General features: G+C 36.5%; 1 protein-coding gene across 6 annotated transcripts in view; it reads left to right on the top strand.

Annotated features, from left to right (window-relative positions):
* trpc5a (transient receptor potential cation channel, subfamily C, member 5a) overlaps positions 1–20,608 on the top strand; it is a 68,928-nt gene that overhangs the window by 32,094 nt on the left and 16,226 nt on the right. For 5 of the 6 annotated variants that reach the window (XM_079614946.1, XM_079614944.1, XM_079614947.1 and 2 more), the window contains 3 exons: positions 17,939–18,275; positions 19,546–19,685; positions 20,549–20,581. In XM_079614946.1, the coding sequence (XP_079471072.1) occupies positions 17,939–18,275; positions 19,546–19,685; positions 20,549–20,581 (510 nt within the window). The remainder of the gene's footprint in view (positions 1–17,938; positions 18,276–19,545; positions 19,686–20,548; positions 20,582–20,608) is intronic. The other variant, XM_079614949.1, reaches the window with a different exon arrangement.

Below are 20,608 nucleotides of genomic sequence, written 5' to 3'. Positions count from 1 at the left end.
GTAGGATCATTTTCAGTCAGAATAAACCCTTTCAGGTCAATGGTTTGCATTCTGGATTTATTTTGTGTTAATGGCTGGTTTGTTGTACATAATTCCTTACTTTTTTAACTTACTTTTTAGGGTTAGGGTTAGATAGGGTTAGGGTTAGAGACTTTTTCCTTACTTTATCAAACTTAAAGCACTAACATACAAGAGTTCCTAAAGGTCTGGCTTGGTAAGATTATTATAATTTTTTTAAAGAAAATGAATGCTTTTATTCAGCAAGGACATATTGACAAAAGTACCAATAAAGACTTTTATGTTTGTTAAACAAAAAAATCATACAAACAATAATTATTTTAAATAAATACTGTTCTTTTCAACATTGTATTCATCAAAGAATCCTGAAAAAAAAATAGATTATTTTTTCCATAAACTGTTTTCAATATTGATAAGAAGAAATGTTTCTTGAACACCAAATCAGCCAATTAGAACGATTTCTGAATGTGACATCATGTGACACTGAAGAATGGAAATTCATCTTTGCCATCACAAGAATATATTGTTTTAAAATGTATTAAAAATAGAAACTGGTTACTTAATATTGTAATAAAATTAAATAAAGCTAAACACATCTTCTAATATGTTATTAGATTATAACATACGTAATATACGACTATAATTTTTTTTTATAATATACGTAAAATATAAAAAATACAGTAAAAAAAACAACAACGATATATGTATTGTATTTTTGATTAAACAAATGCAGCCTTGGTGAGCATAAGATTCTTTTCTTGTTTTAAAATCATTAAAAAATCTTACTGACCCCAAACTTTTGCACAGTAGTATACGTTGCAGCATGGATGATATCGGCAGTAAACAAAAAACAGCATATGGGATACAGTGGGACTAGAGTCATAAATAAAAGGAAACATGCAAGGTCTAATCAATTTTTTAATGGCTATCATGCTTTTCAATCAAAATTGTGTGAAAAACACCATAATGGTGCATTGGAAACCACCTTAAGTTATGTTTACTTGAGACTGTGTAAATCAATTTTAAAAACCGTCATGGGCTCTATAGGAAGATTCCTGTGATCTTTTTCATTTTGAAACCCAAACCGACTTGTTGCAGAACTGACACTTGTTCCAAACGAAGGATTTGAGAGCCTGTGTCAAAGCGGTTGGTTTCTCTTCCTGTCAGTCAGAGGTGACGTTAGCCCTGGCCCTACGAGACAGCTCCTGCAATTAGCTCTAATTGTTTTGTGCACCTCAAGGAAAGCTGCTGTGAATACAGATCACAATGCTGTATACGCACACACAAGGGGAAGATGGTCAAGACAGATGTGGCGCTTTGAGCCAAGACATGCTATGCAATTGAAAGAGAGATCAGGATTATTATGAGCACATTTAGTGTGCCATAAAATTTGTAGTGATTAAAGTTTTAGGATGAGATAAAAAATTGAGAAAACGTTAGCTTGAGATTTCTAGCTAGTTACTTGAGATTTCACACAGTAATTTGTCTAATATAAATTGTTAATATGACAATGAAATGAGTCAGGGAAGATGACGGCGTAAGACTGGGAAGATGAGGAGAGTGCAGAGAATCACTCAAGGTTTTTATAGTGACAGATAATGTTGCTTATGGATTTCATTATATGCTCACATGAAGAGCCTCTGAGCTGTTGCTTACAGCTATTCTTTAATGGGATGATTCTGGTCTCTCTGGTCTTTTTTTGTTGTTTTTGTTGCTAATAAAGGGTTGTACAACCTTGTACATAAACGTTGGCAAGACATCTACTTGGTTTCTGGTTAGTATTACTGATACCTAGCCTATAGGGTTTGAAACAAGCTTCAAACAAGTATCAGTGTTATTTTAGTATTATTTATATACTATAGTATTTATTAATATTTTGAATCAGCTTTTATTTTTATATTTTAAGTTTTTTATTTTAATTTTAGTTTAAGTTTTGGTCATTTTCTTGGTAATTTTTTCATATTTCTATTTAGCTATAATTTATTTTATTACCGTTTTTCATCTAATGTTTATATTTCATTTATGCATGTGTGTTTATTTTGACAAATTACAGAGCCCCAAAACACAAAGTTCCGGAACATGTACACTTTGTACAGTCCAAAGTTCATTATTACAAAATAAACCAAGACAGGGTGATGAGGACTCTGATACGAAGCAGACATGAAAATAAAAATCTTTGAAAAAACTAAAATTTGATCTCAGAATACAGTCATTGACCAATCATAATCGAGCATTCTAGAGGCGCAGTGTGAGTTAAAACCAAAGCATGTCATTTTTTTCAATGTTGAAATTAGTGATGCTCTGAAATTTCTGGCTGCGGCCAAAAATAATTGAAAAAAGATGTAGTTTTATATTGCGTTTTTGTTCAGGTTTTCCACTTTATTTGATATAAGCTTTATTTCAATTAGTTTTAGTTAATATAACTTTGGTGTGTAACTTATCCCATGTTGTTGAATGATACCCCGAATTATGTGGGTTTTTTTTGGGGGGGAGACGTGGTTACATTTCTAAGCAATCAGATAAAAGATTATATAGGCCCTTTCTGTCCTTCTGATGTCGTTCCCATCTCATCCTTTTTTTCCTCATCACCTCCTGTCCTTCCATCATCTTTTCTTTTCTGTAATTTTGGGAGAGGGAGGAAAGTTGATTTACTGCAGTTGATTTAACCCCCCCCCCCCCCCCCCCCCGTCCCCTCATCCCACCCCTCCGTTCATTCGCTTTTTGAATCGATAAGGATTACATATCCTCTGAGCAGCACTTTGCTCAATAACTGCGGTGCTTCAATCTCCTTACCTCGCCTCTCATCTGAACTACTGCTTGAAATCTGTGCTGTATTCATGCAGACACAACTGCTGCTGTTATAACTGTACAGAGGAGGATTCTGGGATTTGGCCAGTGGTATTGAAGGGGACTTAAAGTTGGTTGATAAGTTGATCTGTTACCACGTTTTAGGTCAAACATGGCCAAGTTGTAGTAATTATGATTTATTAATTTGTTCCCTACTGTCGTTAAATCAATGCCACGACTTAACTAAAAAGCGGGAACAAATTAATAAATCATTGGAAGAAATTCTAAATTCATGGCAACGATTTATTTTTCTTTTTTTTACATTTCATGTCTGGGGCTCCGTACACTTGGATATGCATCACAACAAAGAAGAAAAAGATGATCGCAATTTCTGTTTCATGCTTACTTTAAAGCTTTAATTACCTTATCAAGCTGAAGTATTTTGTAAATATTAATCTAGGACACTAATCTATGCACTACTTTTTTTTTTTTTTACTGAAACATAAACCAAAACTAAAATTTCAGTAATTAGACTTAGCCAATTGGGTAATTGAGCTCAGTTTGCCATTCAGTATTCTTGTATTCTCAAGTGATAGAGTAAACCAGTTGTAGAAAAGTTATTCGGCAGTGTGCCTCTCGATATTTCAGCCAAACAAATTTGACATATTGCTACTCTAGCATCATTTTTAGTCACGTGACGTGCGTTCAGACTACTACTACTAACATGTTTATCTGTTATAGTTTATCTAGAGTGTGTGCCTCAATAATCTACTAATTTACTGCTTATTAATAGTTAGTAAGGTAGTTGTTAAATTTAAGTATTAGGTAGGACTAATGCCTAGTTCATACATGATTTTAAGCCCGATTTAAGCCCGTTTTGCAAGTTAACGAGCTCGCCGACAGGTCAAATCTGCGGGTGATCCGCGCTCGTCAATCTGTATGTGTGAAATACTAAACGACGCATCAAAAACGCTCGCTGACGCCTCACCGACGCCGGACAAATATCTAGCATGCTAAATATCTGGAGCTGTCGGGCGACTCGATAGCCTTTGGTGTCTTTGGTGTCATCATGAGCAACAACCAATGATCAGCTTGTTATGACATTACGCAAGCCTTTTGTATTTGTAACCATCGTTGCCAAACCACAACACAAGCAGACGGCAGCTGCTTTTTCATTATAAACATGTTTAACCTCACTTTTTTGGCTGAATATCTCAGTAAATGAACATACTTCAGTTAGTACCTCAGAAAATAACTGTTCAGTTTTATTAAAATAAAGACATTTCAGTAATTTTAAGACACATGAAGCATTTACTCACCCTTCTGTCATTTCAAACCTGACTTTTCTTTTCTTTCATTGGAAACAAAAAAGAGAAATTTAGCAGAAGCTGCTCTCCTTTATTCATTGAAAGTGAGTCAGGCTCCAAAAAAGACAACAACAACAACAACAAAATCACCATAAAAGTAATCTGTACACCTCGTGCACTACATTCCAAGTCTTCTGTTTCCTTGTGATAGCTTTGTGCAAGGATCAGAAGGGTCCTCCTTCACTTTTATTATAGAGAAAAGAGCAGCTTGGGAATTGTGTTAAACATTTACTTTTATGTTCTATGGAAGACAGAAAGTCAAATGGTTTTGGACAACATGAGAGTAAGTGGATGAATTTTCAATTATGGGTGAACTATCTAAGTTCTCGTTTACACGAGTCACGACAGTTTTCAACTAAATATTTTGGCAGTTAATTTACACGACAACAGGGTTTTGGGGACTTGAAAATGATCATTTTTGAAAACGATACTCGTCTCCATGTAAACTACAAAAAAGTAAATTTGTGACAATGGTGACGTCATGCGCATGCATATAGATTGGTGCAGGGATGACGTGATTTTTTAGGCCCACCTGGAAGTTAGCATCACACTGGTTCTCTCAACAAAAACCCAATAGGATTTTTCCAATAGATTTTGGATTGCAGATCTATGACTAACAAAAGATTATACGGTAATTCTTATACATTTTCAGTTCATCATGATAATGTTCACAAACGAACACAATTTTTATCAATTTCAAACCATACATACAAGCATCAAGTCTAAAGCTAAGCGTTGTCTATATACGAACTACACCACAGTCGCATGACTTCAACATCACCATCACTAAGCTTCCGACAACTCTTTGTTTTAGAACATTTTTGCCTAAAAGTTTGAGTTAAAACTAGTTTTTAAGAGCGTGATTACAAACACAAGGAGGCTGTGATAACGGACTAGTGAGTAAATGAGTTTATGTTCGGCTGATGCCGTTTAATGTCCCCATCAACCTCTATAGTCCCATTTAGCCACTTGTTAGTAACCACCTTTTTCAAGACAAGTAAAAGGTTTAAAAAAGTCACATTTTATGTCATAGAATAAACCGTGAAAATATATTGAGCTTGTGTTCGCCACAGACCTCATTCCAGGCATATGATATAACAAACAAAAAAACATAAAAAAAAACCCCATTGACTTGGGACAATGGAACCGGAAGTGCTAAAATGCTAACTTGTTTCCATGTTTTGGCCTACAAAATATGTCAGCTGTGCACCACTCTTACATGTTCAGTCTGGCACTGTAGAAGAATGTGTATGTGCGTAGTCACGTAGTGTTTCTTTACAAAGTGAAATCGCCAACTACTGGTGTGGCATGCATAATATATAATTTCTTTGTCATTTTGGCAGATCCGTGTGAATGGGGATTGTTTTGACAACATTGTCATCTGTACGCAGAACTTTTCAAAAACGCAAAGGAAAACCGTCTCTGTTTTTTGTACACAGTTGTCGTGTAAACGTACCCTAATACAGGTCAGGTGAAGGAGGCCGCTGATCTCCCGCTTGTTCTTCACGCTGGATACTGGATGAACATTGGATATCTCCCTGTATTTTTAGCTCTGCACCCTGCCGGAGGAATTGCTCGCTCTGTTCTCACTGCACGCTCACTGACGGCACCCTGGGATTAGAGTACGCTCCCTCCGCTCCCTCTCTCAACACATTATTTTCTCTCTTTCTCGCTCTGATCCAAGTCAAACACACATACAGAGTGAGGGGGGCAGAGAGGATGAGGGATGGATAAAGAAAAGACAGTAAAAGTATCTGACTGAGAACAAATTGTTGCTGAATAATACAACGCAAATCAATTTCTCACTCTGCCTGGTCGGCAGGTTGGATCGCTCCCGGCCAACTGAGCAGCAATGGCTTCTTATAGTTCTGATAGAGCAAGGGAGGAGAGAGAGATAGGTTTATTCTTTCTCTCTAGCACTCTTCTGCTCTATTCGGCTGTTGTGTGTAAAGACAATCAATGCTTCTCCGCTTTGATGACTTATTTTGTTACAGGAATCCATAAGTTGAGCAAAAACAGAGAGATTATAGGAACTTCTTGGGGCATGTGTACGAAGTGTATTTTGTAATATACAGTATATAGTGTTATTTTAGTATTATTACTAGTATTTATAAAAAATGATTTTGCTTTTATGTTTATATTTTATTTTCATCATTTTAGTTTGTTATTCTAATTTTGTTATGCTGTTGTCATTTTTATTTGTTTTTGTTTTTTATATTTCTATTTAGCTTTAATCCGTTTTAGTCATTTTGGTATTTCAACTTATTTTACAACTGTAATATTTAATTATTAGATCAGAACTTGAACATGGTTCCCCTTGTGCGTTAAATGAAAACTGTATCAAGTAACCAACACATATATTTTGTTCCCCTCTGGTTGTGTTTTTTACATTTATAAATTATATATATATATATATATATATATATATATACACTATATAGTTTTAGCCTTTTCCACATTAAAAAGTTTTACATCCAAAGTTATTAATAGTATTTTTGGATGATTTTTTATATTAATTTACTTATTTCAACCACTGAGATGCAGTTAAGACTGTAGGATGGATGGACAGTGAAGGATACTATGTCTATAAAAAACAACCAGATAAAGAAATAGAAAGGATGTTAAGGAAACACTAGATTATGACATTGGGTTTCTACCGTTACATATTGCCTGTAATGGCAACATTACTCACTTTTCTGGCAATCGACATATTGTACAATCTAGTTTTAACAGTACAAGCTTCCTGTGCGCACTTATCCTTCTTGTGATGTCATACACTGTTAAAAATTATGTATGTGCTGTTTTGCTCAGTCATAGCCTCATTAAACATTAATATGAGCTGTAAATTGGACTAAGCAGGAAGGAGGTTACAGGAAGCTGAGAGGCAGAGAGAAAGAGAGACAAAGAGCTTATTCCAGCCAGGAAAAAAGAGAGATGACTTCCTGGCTGTACAGTAACATCAGGCTTATTCTTGGCAGCTTGTGTGAGAACAAGAGTTTCAGTTCGCTGCCCGCCTGCTTCTACTACACTACACTATCCTGCCCACCCTTGTCATTTATTCATCTCACTCGGTAAGAATAGCAGGACTGCATAAATTAACCAGCACTCCTGTGTCTCTGTGACAAGCCGATTTCTCTCAACAACTTAAAAACACAAGGAAGTTAGGACGAGGGATAACCCATTAGACAAATGTTATCTTGGCTTTTGGTGCATAGTTGACAATACACATTTGTTAATGTGAATGTTAAGTAGTATTGCAGAATTGGGTCAAGCTTTATTGCCTTTGTGTTTATATATTAGCCGAAGTCAACATTAGTAAATTAGTTAGTTTTTGACTGGAATGCAATTCTGCAGAGTTTGTGTTAGTAGCCTAAATAATGAAATAAGTTAATTTAAATCAGTCTTCAAACAATGGTTATTTATTAATTTTAGCATGTGTTTCTGATGTACGCTGTGTTGTTTGCTTAATTATTAATCTTGGTCTGTTTACAAAGAGGAGCTGATTGTGTAGATCAAAAACAACTCGCCTACATTCAATGTCAGTATTTGCGAGTGAGCTACAGCCAAATTAAAGGACGGTTATGTGGACCACTGCGTTCATGCCAATTCAGACCAATTCCCCATGGCGATCACACACAGTGTTCTTATCAAACGGTATGTCTTTGTTAAAGTGTGTTGAAAATGTAAGGATATGGTATATACGGTGGTTTTGTTCTTTCTGCCTTTCAAGAGGTCTGAAGATTCTGAATTTTCAGCAGCCATTAATCCAGTCTTCAATATCACACGATCCTTCAGAAATCATTCAATATGCTAATTTGTTGTTCAAGAAACCTTTATTTTTATTATCAAGGTTGGACACATTTGTGTTGCTTAATATTTTTGTCGAAACTGTGATCATTTATTTGAAATAGAAATATTTTGTAGCATTATAAATGTCCTTTCCTTTTTTATCAACATTATGTATCCTTGCTAAATGAAAGTATTAATTTCTTTAAAAGAAAATCTTACTGACCCCAAACTTTGAACATTGGTGCATATCTGCAGTTTTAGCAAAACGGATTTAGAGATTTAAAAAATATATTTTTTAGAGGCCATGCATTATTTTTTTCTCTTTTGTTTTCTTGTGATAAGTAAAGTGGCTTTTGTTACTGCCAAGCCAAGAAAAAAAGATTATTGTATTTATACTGTACGTAAGCATATATAAAATATTGTATTTTAAGAGATGAGTCATTCCTGAGAAAACATATTTTGATATGTTGAGATCATGACCAAAAAAAAAAAAACTGCATAAAAAGTAAAATATGAAAGTAAAACTTTTTCATAAACCATGTGAACACTGCTGTAAGATAGTTGCACAGTTTGATTAGATGATTCTCAGAATTTTTTCAGGATCTGATGTGTGCTGTTGTGACATTTATGCATATTCTGCATCATTAGTTTCAGCAAAGCGTTAATTATTTCTTTACTTGCCTCAGTGTTAAACGTCACCTACAACTGTTTATAGTATGTATCGATTAAACCACTTCACACCTCAGCAAGCACTTCAGTGTATAATTGTGATTCGGCTGCATGTAAACTAAAATCAATAGTTTCACAGTTCATAATCTGCTCTGCTTGATGTCATTCTCCTGTGCTGTTGTGACATTCATCATCATTATTCTCAATTTGAATTAAAAAAACATCAAAATGCGAGGACGCTGATCTGAACATTTCACCTCCGATTGTACTTTGAATTCTGCCATGAAACATTTATTGCGGTTAGCTCAAAGTTGCTTTGTGCTTAGTGGCCAGATTAAATATGAATGTCATCATATAAATGGCTGTGAATTATACATTAGCATTGTTCATAATTCAATTCAGAGTATTAAAGTGGTATTTACACATTGTACATAGAAACACTGGGATCTTTTGCCATGTCATTTTGGCAGTTAAACATGCCAGCGGGCACACGATGCCTATTAATATACCCCTGAAGCACCGTTTCTCAGACCTGTGAGGACAGCGGCCGTGACATCTGCCAAGAGTTAGCGCTTTATCCATTCTGTATCTCCAACAGCCCATTCCATCTTTTTAAAATTTGGTCTCCATCCTACTCTTATTCTGTCTCATCAAAGACTCTCTTTGACTTTATTTTTTCCCTCAGCTATCCCCTCTGCGTCCTCCCCTCCCTCTGTTGTTTCTACAGTACAAACAGGGACAGAAGACCTCCGTGGAAAAAGCTGGGAGCGATTATTCTTCACTCCAGAGTCTCACACTTGCATTTCTGCATCTCTCACTTATTCGCTGGCCTCCGCCTCCATCTCTTAATCTCTCCCTCTCGTTCGTACTCTATCACTGGCAGCGGTTATTTTTATCTACTCTGTGGGTTTGCTGGTGAGTGAGTGTACAGGTTGTAGAAGTTCTCACTGGCGGATTGTGCCCTGGAGAACACGTCCTGATGATTCCTCACTCAGGAAATCAGGGGAAGTGTTTACAGCTTGTTTTCTCATGCGGTACAGCACTGGGATTGGACTGATGTATGTTAGACTGGCGTTTAGTAGAGCTTGGTTAGTAGAATATAACCATTATATTGTTCTTGAGCACTTTTCTATTTGAGCACAAATTATGAGCGTAGCTCTTTAAAGACCCATGACATGATTATTGGTGTTCAGTGGCTTATAGCTTCTATCTGGTAGATTTAAGGCCATCTATTTTAGGGCTGCCCCCGACTAAAGATTTTTCTAGTCGACTAGTCCATTAATCGTCTAATCACACGTTTATATTAAATTAATTAATAATACTAAGCCATAATGAGCCTTTAATATGGGCGTGATATATAGCCTATTCTGTGCTCAAGCGCACAATGCCGTACTTTGATATGTTCAATTGAAAACATATCAACACAGGAAGGAAAACTGCTTGTGAAGTGATTTCCTAGGTTTTTTTCCTTGAGAAGCTTTTAAAAAGTTATTCAGGTTAAAAATGTTCTCGTTAAGCCTTATAATAAAGAATCTTTAAAGATCTATCAAACTTATCAACTCGACTCATGAAGATTAATTACGTTGTATGACGTTGTCCCATTACTGATTTGCTTGACGGCAGAGGTTGGTACAGCAAATAATCAATATTTTCTGCTTCGTTACACCTGATGATTACCAATGTTATAATGCTTTAAAGGTCTTTGACATTATGCAGTTGGTTGCCCTTTGTAGGGGACAACGTTATGTAAGCCAAACTCATTTACATCTATTCTTTTAATTATAATGATGTCATTGAGAGTGTAAATGATGAAATACAATTACATAGAGCATGCAGTGGAACGATATGAGATTAATATTTAGCCTACTCCCCTGTTGTGCAGAGCAAGTAAGAATTGACATCATGATTTGTGAAGTTTGGCTGGAGTGGCATCCGACACATCCCGGAGCCAGCGGTGTATTATCTGCTGGGTTGCTCATGCTCAGCTAAAGAGCGAATGACAATCTGCTTACAGTGTCTGTGATCTGTCGTTTGGAGAGCTGCCGGCCGGGGCTTTACAGAATTGCAGTGGCACTGCAGCAACAATGCAGCTGTGGGGACTGGAGGAGAGGCTAAGTGAATTAGCATTTAAATCACATCTGACCTGAACTGTGCAAAATAAAATTGAGCAAGCTGAACGCTTATTAGGGGAGGTTGAAGGAGAACCGCATGGTGGGGACAGAAAGATTAGAAGCGTAGATATTCTCTAGTAATGTAGTATTGAAGCTAAGCTAACCCTAAAATTTGGTCAATAGTATAAACAACAACAACAACAACAACAAAGACTACTTGTTGATAGAAAATTAGACCATTGCATTTTGAATAAGCACTTAACTGTATTGTCATTGTAATATTATATTATATTTTATACATATTATATTATAGTATCATATTTGATACATCAGGCTTTAATGACTCATTTAGTATAGATCAGGAGAATACGGAGGCCCAAACTGAGCAAAAATATGTAATCTGGCATGGATGTTGCTATTTTTATGTCCAGAAAGTTTGGCCTAAAAGTCTAGCTTGTAATGTAAATCAATGGGATCTTTATAACTATCATGCTTTTTTGGTCATGGAATATGATCCATGCTATTCTTTAAATTCCTATACAGTGTAAACCATACATAAATATGGTCATATTGTTCCATGTTATACAGTATATCATATTACCATCTGATACCTTCACTGCATCATGGTGGTGAACGTGATTTCACCAAGTACAACATGTTCCTGGATCACCATCTTTGTTGATCCTGGAACAAAATTCCAGTCAACCAATCAGATTTGAGGGACAAGCTTACAGTTTGTCAAGTTAAGGCTTACATCCAGGGTTAGGTGCTTCTTCATCAGTGTTATTCATCTTCTATTTCCCTCTGCATTTAGGGATAGGTTATTGGTAGGGTTAGGTTTAGGTTAGGGATAGGACTGTTGTTCAGCAACATATGTTGATCCGTGAACAGTATGTTTCAAAACCACGGTGACCGTACCATGGCACTGACACGCTTTAAAATGTTGTTGTTGTTGTTGTTGTTAGGGCTAGCATTACTATGTATGTTTTCAAATGTTGCTGTTACTTGGCTATTTCTGCAATACAGATCTAGCATCACCGAAATAAACATCATGAGGGGGGAAAATCTGTTACGTAAATCCTGAAAAAAGCAGCCAGTAATAGCTTACTTTACTGTAGATAACTTTTTTCAAACATACTGTCTTCTCTTTTTGAGGAACTTAATGAGAAACTGTCTTTTCAGACCGTGATTCAAGTAGATGCAGCTGACATGCCGATAACTCTACACTAATGTGACTTAAAGTAGCCTGTAGCCTGTACCCACTGCCTTGTCAGGTCTGCAAGTTCCATTACTCAAATAAAGTCAAAGTGGCAGCTAAATAGTGCTTGTTCGGTAATCTAAAGGGAGTGCTTATGCACCTGAATAACCTTTTTGTCCATTCTACATATGACATATTAATATTTTCTTTCTGTATGAAGATACAAGAAAAATCATACGTATTTTATGGACATCAGGATTATTAATAATTGTTCTTGAGCCTCAAGACTGCTGAAAATCTTTACCCGGTGTATAATGAGATTTTAATGACTGTTTTTCTCAGATTTGAATATAAACGATTATTGCATTGCACTGAAGATGAAAACGAATCACCATCCCTTCCCTCCCTCTCTCTCTAGCGCTCTTTTGTACTGCAGTATGAGTTTTGATTCACCTCCTACTTTATTGCCAGATACCGTATGCAATTTAGTCCACCAGCTTATATTGAGAAACTTTGATGCGCAAAGCGTTTTTTACAGCAGATGGTTTCAAAGGGATTTGGGAAGCATTGCACCCTTACAGAAACAATTTCCTAGAAAAGAGCCATTTTTAAAAGATTAAGGAGGTGCTGTGTCTGGGGTTTAGGGAACAACAAGATCCCCAGTGGCAACTTAATTTGTCAGGAATAAAAAAGACACAGAAACCTGCAAAATTGCACTGTGATCAGCAAGCTTTTGAGATTGCAGTAAAGAAAACTGCAGTAAAGATGTTGCTTTGTGGCTACTGCAGAAGACCCCAGCGATTTCTGCTGCGACATTCAGATGTTAGGGTCAGAATTTTGCGTAAACAACATGAAAGCATTATTCTATCCTGCCTTGTCTCAACAGTTCAGGCTGGTGGTGGTAGTGTGGGGGAGATTTTCATCCATTGTTTAAACGCCTGAGTATTGTTGCTGACCAGTCCCATCATGTAATGACCACAGTGTGCCCATCTTCTGATGGCTCCTTCAGCATGATAATGCACCATGTCACAAAGATCAAATAATCTCAAACTGTTTTTTTGAACAGCACCTTTTTGAAACTATGCCCACAAAGAAATAAGGTCATTCTGAAGGTGAAAGGGAGTCCAACCCGGTATACCTAATAAACTGTCTGGTGGATGTTTATATTGCAATGAAGTTGCATTTTAAGGCAGTGGTTCTTAAAATGTTTTAAAGGTCTGTACTGATACAGACAAGAAAACAACACTAAAAGACAATAATCAATCATAGTATATCATGGAGTTGAAAAATAAATACTTTTAAAAAGAGAAAACTTCCAAAATTGGTAATTGGCAAAATTTTTACCATATACTGAATACAGTTTGACCCAGCTATGAGTCACAAACATGATTTGTCCTTTGTGTAGTATAATTACTGGCTAATGAGAGCATTAAACCATTGGAATTCAATTATGATAGAACAATAGACCCCTTTTCAGCTAGTAAACATGGTGACCTTTTTTTGTGGGCGGAGCTTAGGTGGAGGCAGAACGATTCCTCTGGCCGCTTTACTAACGCTAGTTAGCAAGTTTCGTTAGCTTATTTTTTAACAATGACTGGAGAAAATCCGATTATATCTTAAATGTAAGGTCACTTACTGTCCAGGACCACGATTGTTATTGCTATTGTCACGATTGTTATAGCACGATTGGTATCATCAATGGATGGACGATCTGACAGGATTACCTCTGGTTGAGTGGCCTGACTTCTACACCTACCTGATAGAGAAACCGAGCATAAAGAGAAACTGAGGGCATATAAATCTTTAGATGCCTATAACTATTTGCTGAATGGTCACGTACACGACTTGCGTGGTCCGATCCGAAGTTCTGCCTAGTCAGCGCCAAGGCCAGAAGACGACCATGTAAAGAGTGACATTACAGTGCAATTTTAATGATGTGAATATTTTCTAGAAATAAAAATATTTGTTTAACTTTATGTATTTGATTATTCTTTCTTACCAGGTTTTTCAAAAAGTCTAGTCTCAATCAATCCACAACAATGTATGCAATCATAGATGATTCACAGATAATCATGAATCAAAATGATCTAAAAATAGTTTAGAAAACATTATGCGTTAAAACATTATTAAAATTTCAAATTGGAGTCTGTACTCCGTCGATTCTGGCACCCAACAACACAACAAGATGACATTTTAAGCTCCTTATGTAGCGAATCTGTGCTGGTTTGTATTGGCTGCCTTCAGTTTTCCCTTTGTTTTGCCTCCAGCTAACGCTGTGAAGTAATTGTGACGTTGGCGCAAAAAGGGTCTATAGATATATTGTTCAAAATAAAGACTTTAGAGTATTTTGAAACCCTTTAGTTATTAAATGTTAGTAAAACATGGTCATAATTAATGTGATAATCTACACCTGTTTACGGAGAACTGACTTCATACATTGTCCACTAAAAATCATGATAACACTTTAGTTTAGGGTCCAATTCTCACTACTAACTAGTTGCTTATTAGTATGCATATTAATAGGAAATTGGCTGTTTTATTAGTCCTTATAAAGCACATTTTAATGCCTTATTCTACATGACCCTATATCCCTCAATCCTACCCAATACCTAAAATGAACAATTACCATACTAACTATTAATAAGCAGTAATTAAGAGTTTATTGAGGCAAAATTAGACCATAATCTAAATTGTGGCCAAAAATGGGTCAGAAAAGTCAGATCTGAAAAAAAACCTTTAACATAATTTATTTGCTGATGCTGTTTTGATATTTTGTTATCTAATGCATTCATAAATTTTTTTAAGCGTGACATCAGTGTCCAAATACAGTTGGGGCCACGGTCATATCATGCAGGTCAAATTCGTCTCATGCAGGTGTTCACAGTGTTCGGGAAAGTTAATGTATTCTTTGACTCTGCATTAGAGTCAGTTACTCTTCAAGAGTGAGCCAGCCTAAACTCTTTGCATTATCAGAGCTGGAGATCAATCCTCATTAGCATACTGCTCCCTAGCAACCAGAACATGAACAGGACATCTGTTGTTCTGTAATCGCTTCTGTCAAACAATGCAGAAGAACAACAGATTACATCATTACCTGTCCCTCTGTTCACCTTTTGACCTGTCTTATAAAGGTCGCTCAGAGTAACCCTACAAACTAATAGTGTTGATTGATCCCATGCAGTGGCTCGACTCTTTTGAATCTCTTCACCAAAAAGATGAATTCACTGATAACTTTCTTTAGCTTGAACCATTATGCCAAATCAATTATGCGTGAATCAATTATGCGTGAATAACCCAAATTATTCATTCAAAACACTATCATTTAATTTATTAAAGTAGATATTATCATTCACATATAAACTAAAACAATGAATACTGTGAATAAAAAAAACCAAATAGGTTCTCCTTCCTTTAATGAGCCACCAATGCAATTCAGTCATAATTTCGGTTTTATATCTTTTAAAAAAGCAAGACGGAAATCTTTGCGAACTATCCTTGATTGGGAATCTCTGTACTGAGAGATTTACTGGAAAAGCTATCATGTGGCTGAGCTTCTGTCGCGGTTCTGAGAATGTAGTTAGGTTAGTAGCATCACTACTTTGAGTTAGTTAGTCCACAGGACTGCATGAAAGTGAGCAAGAACGATTCATCCACTTCATTCATACCAGAGTCGACTGAAACACCACTACAACAAACTCATCCATCTTTACAGTAATACAGCTTCATTTATCTTCAACGCAGTGTTGCAGTACATGTGTGCGCCATCCCTGCTTCAAGACCATTCTCCCAGGTCAGAATACAAGACGCCATTTATTTACTTGCAAGCCACGTGTTGTAAGTCATTACTACAGTCCGTAGTGGTGCATGCTGGCTGGGATGTTGTAAGTCTCATTTCGTGGGCAGGTTGAGGAATGATGTTGTTAGCTAAAGGGCCGCCTGAAGGTTAGTGTTCATAATGATGGATGAAGAAGCTTATTGCTGTAGTGTTACTCTCACACCATGGACGAAATACCATCAAGTCTGGTGTGGGGGAATGACCTATCCTCCCAAAACTGTTCATTATAAAATAAAACCTGAAGGAAATTACTGTCCTGTCTCCTTTCTCAAAGCTCTTTGTTAAATTCATTCTTGTGTCCTTTTTTTTAACCCTTTTCCACGTCCCCTCCCTAGGGTTCAGGTGCTTCTATTAGCTTACTTGATTAAGTGGAGGTTGATTGTCTTTTTCCTACGGGACCTTTTGTGATATATGCAATGAGTTTGAGCGGGGATTGTGGGAAACCAATGATTGGCTGTGGGTTTAGTGGATATTCAGAGGGGCACGGCTGGTTCAGAAGCCATTGCTTTCTCAGGCTTGCTACAGAAACTCTTGACAATGGAAACTTTTAAATCTGAGATAGAGTTGTTACTCATCTATCATGCACTGTTGTCATCCCACGCAGCGTTTTCCATTATAGCCACTAGATAACTTATCACAAATGGGCTATGAAATATGAGGCGAGTCAGTTCTTGGCTCGCTTCATTTCAAAGCAGATGTTTCTGAGGACGCTCTCCCACAAGCAAGTATCCTACAGCAGTGCGCTAAACTGGTAATTAGCTTTGTTTACACTCGAAAGAAGCGCTTTTCCATTCATCCTCCACTTCCTCCTTTGAGAATGATTGATAATAATGATACTTTTTGCATCATTAAAGAAATAGTTCACCCTAAAATGAAGATTTTGTCATTATTTAATTGCTCTCGTGTTTTTGAAAACCTATATGACTTACTTTGTGTGGATCACAAAAGGTATTTGTCAAAGGTATAGGTATTTTTTTATCAATATTTTTTTTAAAGAATGTCCAGGCCAGTCTTTTTAATACAAGTGAATGATAACTGGGGCTTTCAAAATGACAAAAAAGTCACGTTTTCCAGTGATTAACTGCTTGCATTTGGATCTGTTCCTTACACAAAGTTAATATTAATTAATAATAGCGGTTCACTTCTGCGATTTAGTACGATTTGCGTTCATATCAGCAGCAAACCATACTTGATTTCACATGAACCGTACCACAGACCACCCTTTTTATGCGGACTGGTACGGTTCATCCAAACGAACCGAACTCTGACATCAATCGAACCCGGGTGTGCACCAAAAGTGCTAGTGTGAAAGTACCCTAAAAGATTGTGAATATAACAAGCACATCATGTTTTATTTTCTGACACTTTTATTGTGCTTTTGTGTCCTTTTTGACACTTGAAAGCTTCAACCCCCTTTCTTTGTCTTTGTCGTTTGTCTTCCTGTTCCAACATTCGCATTCAGCTGCAAACCATGAGTGACATTTCAGAGTAAATGTGTTAACACGCACGGTTCAATCAACAACAAATGCGGAGAAATGAATCACAGTATTGGTGTGTCTTTTAAAGCGAGCCATGTTTATGCAATAAATGTGCATAGATTTATCATTTTTATAGACTATAGGCAATTACTTAAATTTTTTGGTTGTACTTTGGCATTTGCATTTGACTGTAAAGGAGACATTTTATTGTTGTCGGTAAGATGCATCATAAATCTTAAATGCGATTAAATAGAGTACGCATCAAAAGTTTGCACCATGATTGTTGGCATGTGAAGTTGAAAACATCTTCAACAAGTTCAGCTCAAGACCACATATTGCACTCAATCCTGTTCCAATCTGTTGCTCCATCTAGCTGTTTTTTTTGACACTTGAATGCATCCTGTGAATGTCCCATAAGAAACATATCTGATTTTGAGTCTGGTCTGGTGGACCCTGATTATACAAGTTTTTCCTTAAGATCAGCTAGTCAACTAGTCATTCATGCCAACAACTAAACAAGAGGATTATGTAGTTTTACCCATCTGTAGGATAGATGAAATATTGCTCATTCTTGTCAGAATGAGTAATGCTCCTTTTTCTCCTAGCTAATTGGTCCTTCTGCGTATGGTTGCCATTATGCATGAACATTTACAAATCCATTTACAAAGCTCTTTTTTTCTCTCCAGTTCGTGGCACAGCCAAACTGTCAGCAGCTCTTGGCCACACTATGGTATGATGGATTTCCTGGCTGGCGTCGCCGTCACTGGGCAGTTAAGCTGGTCATGTGTTTCATTATCGGCCTGCTCTTCCCTGTCTTCTCGCTGGTCTACCTGCTGGCTCCCAAAAGCGCGCTGGGGCTCTTCGTCAAAAAACCCTTCATTAAATTTATCTGCCACACAGCCTCCTACCTCACCTTCCTCTTCCTCCTCCTCCTGGCCTCACAGCACATCGCACGCACCAACCTACACATACAGGGCCCTCCGCCCACTGTGGTGGAGTGGATGATACTACCTTGGGTGCTGGGTGAGTATGATTGTGTGTGTGATGATGATGGGGATGTAGGTTGTTTAGCTTGTAAAAATTAGTAATGAAATATATAATGAAATTGCATATGTATAGTGTGTGCAAGTTGACGCTGTATTGATATTCCTCAAATGTTCTGGTCAGGGATTTTTACTTAACCCTTAGCCCTAAGTAATAAAGTCCTGCAATTATAATTAAGCCCTAACTTTTTTTGTAGATTATTATATATAATCCAGCTTTGATATTTGTATATTTTTATATATATTTGAGTGTTTTCAGACATGTAAAGTTTAAATATCTCAAATTGACTTACAATTCAAAATGTAACCGACATAGATTGAAATGTTTGATTTAATTTGTAATGTTTAATGTCTATCTCATACATACATATATATTTATATAAAACATAATTTACAGTGCATAGTGTGCAATAACAAATTTAATTTGATGAACCTATTATTACAATCATATTATTGCCAATAACCAATAAATTGTAAAGATTAAAATTAAATGATATTTTGTCTAAAAACAAAAAAACATTAAAGTGAGTTTAGGCATCACAGCGTTATAATGTACAGTTGATATTCATTGTGAGATTTGATTACATTGAATTGTGTTATTAAATTATTAAGTTATTAGTGTTTTAAAAGTAAAAGTGAGTGTTACTGTAAATGATGGTGGAAATGAGCATGAACAATTAAATATGCAATTTCATCCAATAAATATATACAAAAACTGATACAATAAATAGAAATTAAAACAGTAATAACTAAAACAAATCTACAAGTGAATTCAGGCATTACAGCGGTATAATGTACAGTATGAAAAATGTATATTCATTGTGAGATTTGCTTATGATTACATTTAACATTGTTATTAAATGATTTATTACCTTTTTCATTCTACTAACTAGTAGACTGTCAGGTGTTAGGATTCAGGTAAGAAGAATAAGTTGACATGTTGTTAAAATATAGTGTTAGCAGATATTAAGCAGACAGTATACTAATACTTTAATTTGAGTTAGTTGGCATGTAGTTACAAAGTTACTTGTAGTTAGTAGGTCTAAACTGGACAATCGAAATATTAATCCAGTTTAATCTAAATGTAAATATAGGGGAAATGAGCATGCATGCACAATTATTTATGCAATATTATCCAATATTATGTATATACAGTTATATCAACCGATATGATAAATTAAAGTGTTTTTCAATAACTGATATATTGCATCCCAAGTTTATTCCTATATGTTTGTGTGTTTTGCACATAGGCTTCATATGGGCTGAGATTAAGGAGATGTGGGACGGAGGTTTTAATGAGTACGTCCATGACTGGTGGAACCTGATGGACTTTGCTATGAATTCTCTGTATTTGGCCACTATTTCTTTAAAGATCGTTGCTTATGTCAAGGTGAGCTCCTCCCTTAATTGTTTTGCTCTCGGTTCAGTCATCCTCGCTCATACTCGAATGCATGCGAGCACATGCACACAGACACACTCCAGACTCCATGACCATCTGCAGCTGTGTTAGTCACCCTGCATGGAAGGGTTTCAGCCCACACGAGTCCCTTACTGTGTGTGTGTGTGTGTGTGTGTGCGTGTGTGTGCGTGTGTGTGCGTGTGTGTGTGTGTGTGTGCGTGTGCGTGCGCGTGCGCGTGTGTGTGTGTGTGTGTGAGTGTGTGTGTGTGTGTGTGTGTGTGTGTACATTTGTGAGATGAGAAATCCACTGGTCCAAGCCATATAATTTATGTTCTGTTTTGCATTTGGACATGTTCTCAAGAAATGCATTTAAAGCTATAAATGTTTCTGTGAATGTTCCTGACTACATGTATTATCATTTTTATAGTATGATTTCAAAACGTGGGAATAGAGGGTGAATTTATGAGTCAGTTAATATTGTGGTCTTAGTCCCAGTAGAGAGCAGAATTTAAAGCAAGAAGAGCTCGGCCATGCCTTGCACTCAAAAGCCAGCCTTATTTCTCTGCCCACTGAAACATGGAATTGAAGGATGGTGCAGAGGGAAGAAGCCGTCTTGTTCCGCCCTCAAGTTGTGCAAGGCAAAAGCTCAGGAAATGTCCAAGAACCTTTTAGACTGTTGACTCAACTGCCTGGAAAAACAATACAAAAACAAAAACCAATGGATCTGTAGTTGCCGCATTAAAAATGTCCATTTGTTCTTTATCAGACCATTTCAAAACATTCTAGAAAGAATTGATGATTTGAACCTGATGATAGTGTTGTGTCATTTGCATCTGTTGTCTGTATTGTTACAGCACCTGATTAACTCAAGGAATTATGCAAATCAGGTAATGGTGCAAACACGCCCACAAAAT

Source organism: Phoxinus phoxinus (assembly GCF_949152265.1).
Source record: "Phoxinus phoxinus genome assembly, chromosome: 6".
NCBI lineage: Eukaryota > Metazoa > Chordata > Actinopteri > Cypriniformes > Leuciscidae > Phoxinus > Phoxinus phoxinus.
Note: the sequence above shows the minus strand (reverse complement) of the source record. Positions and strands in the feature narration are given on the sequence as shown.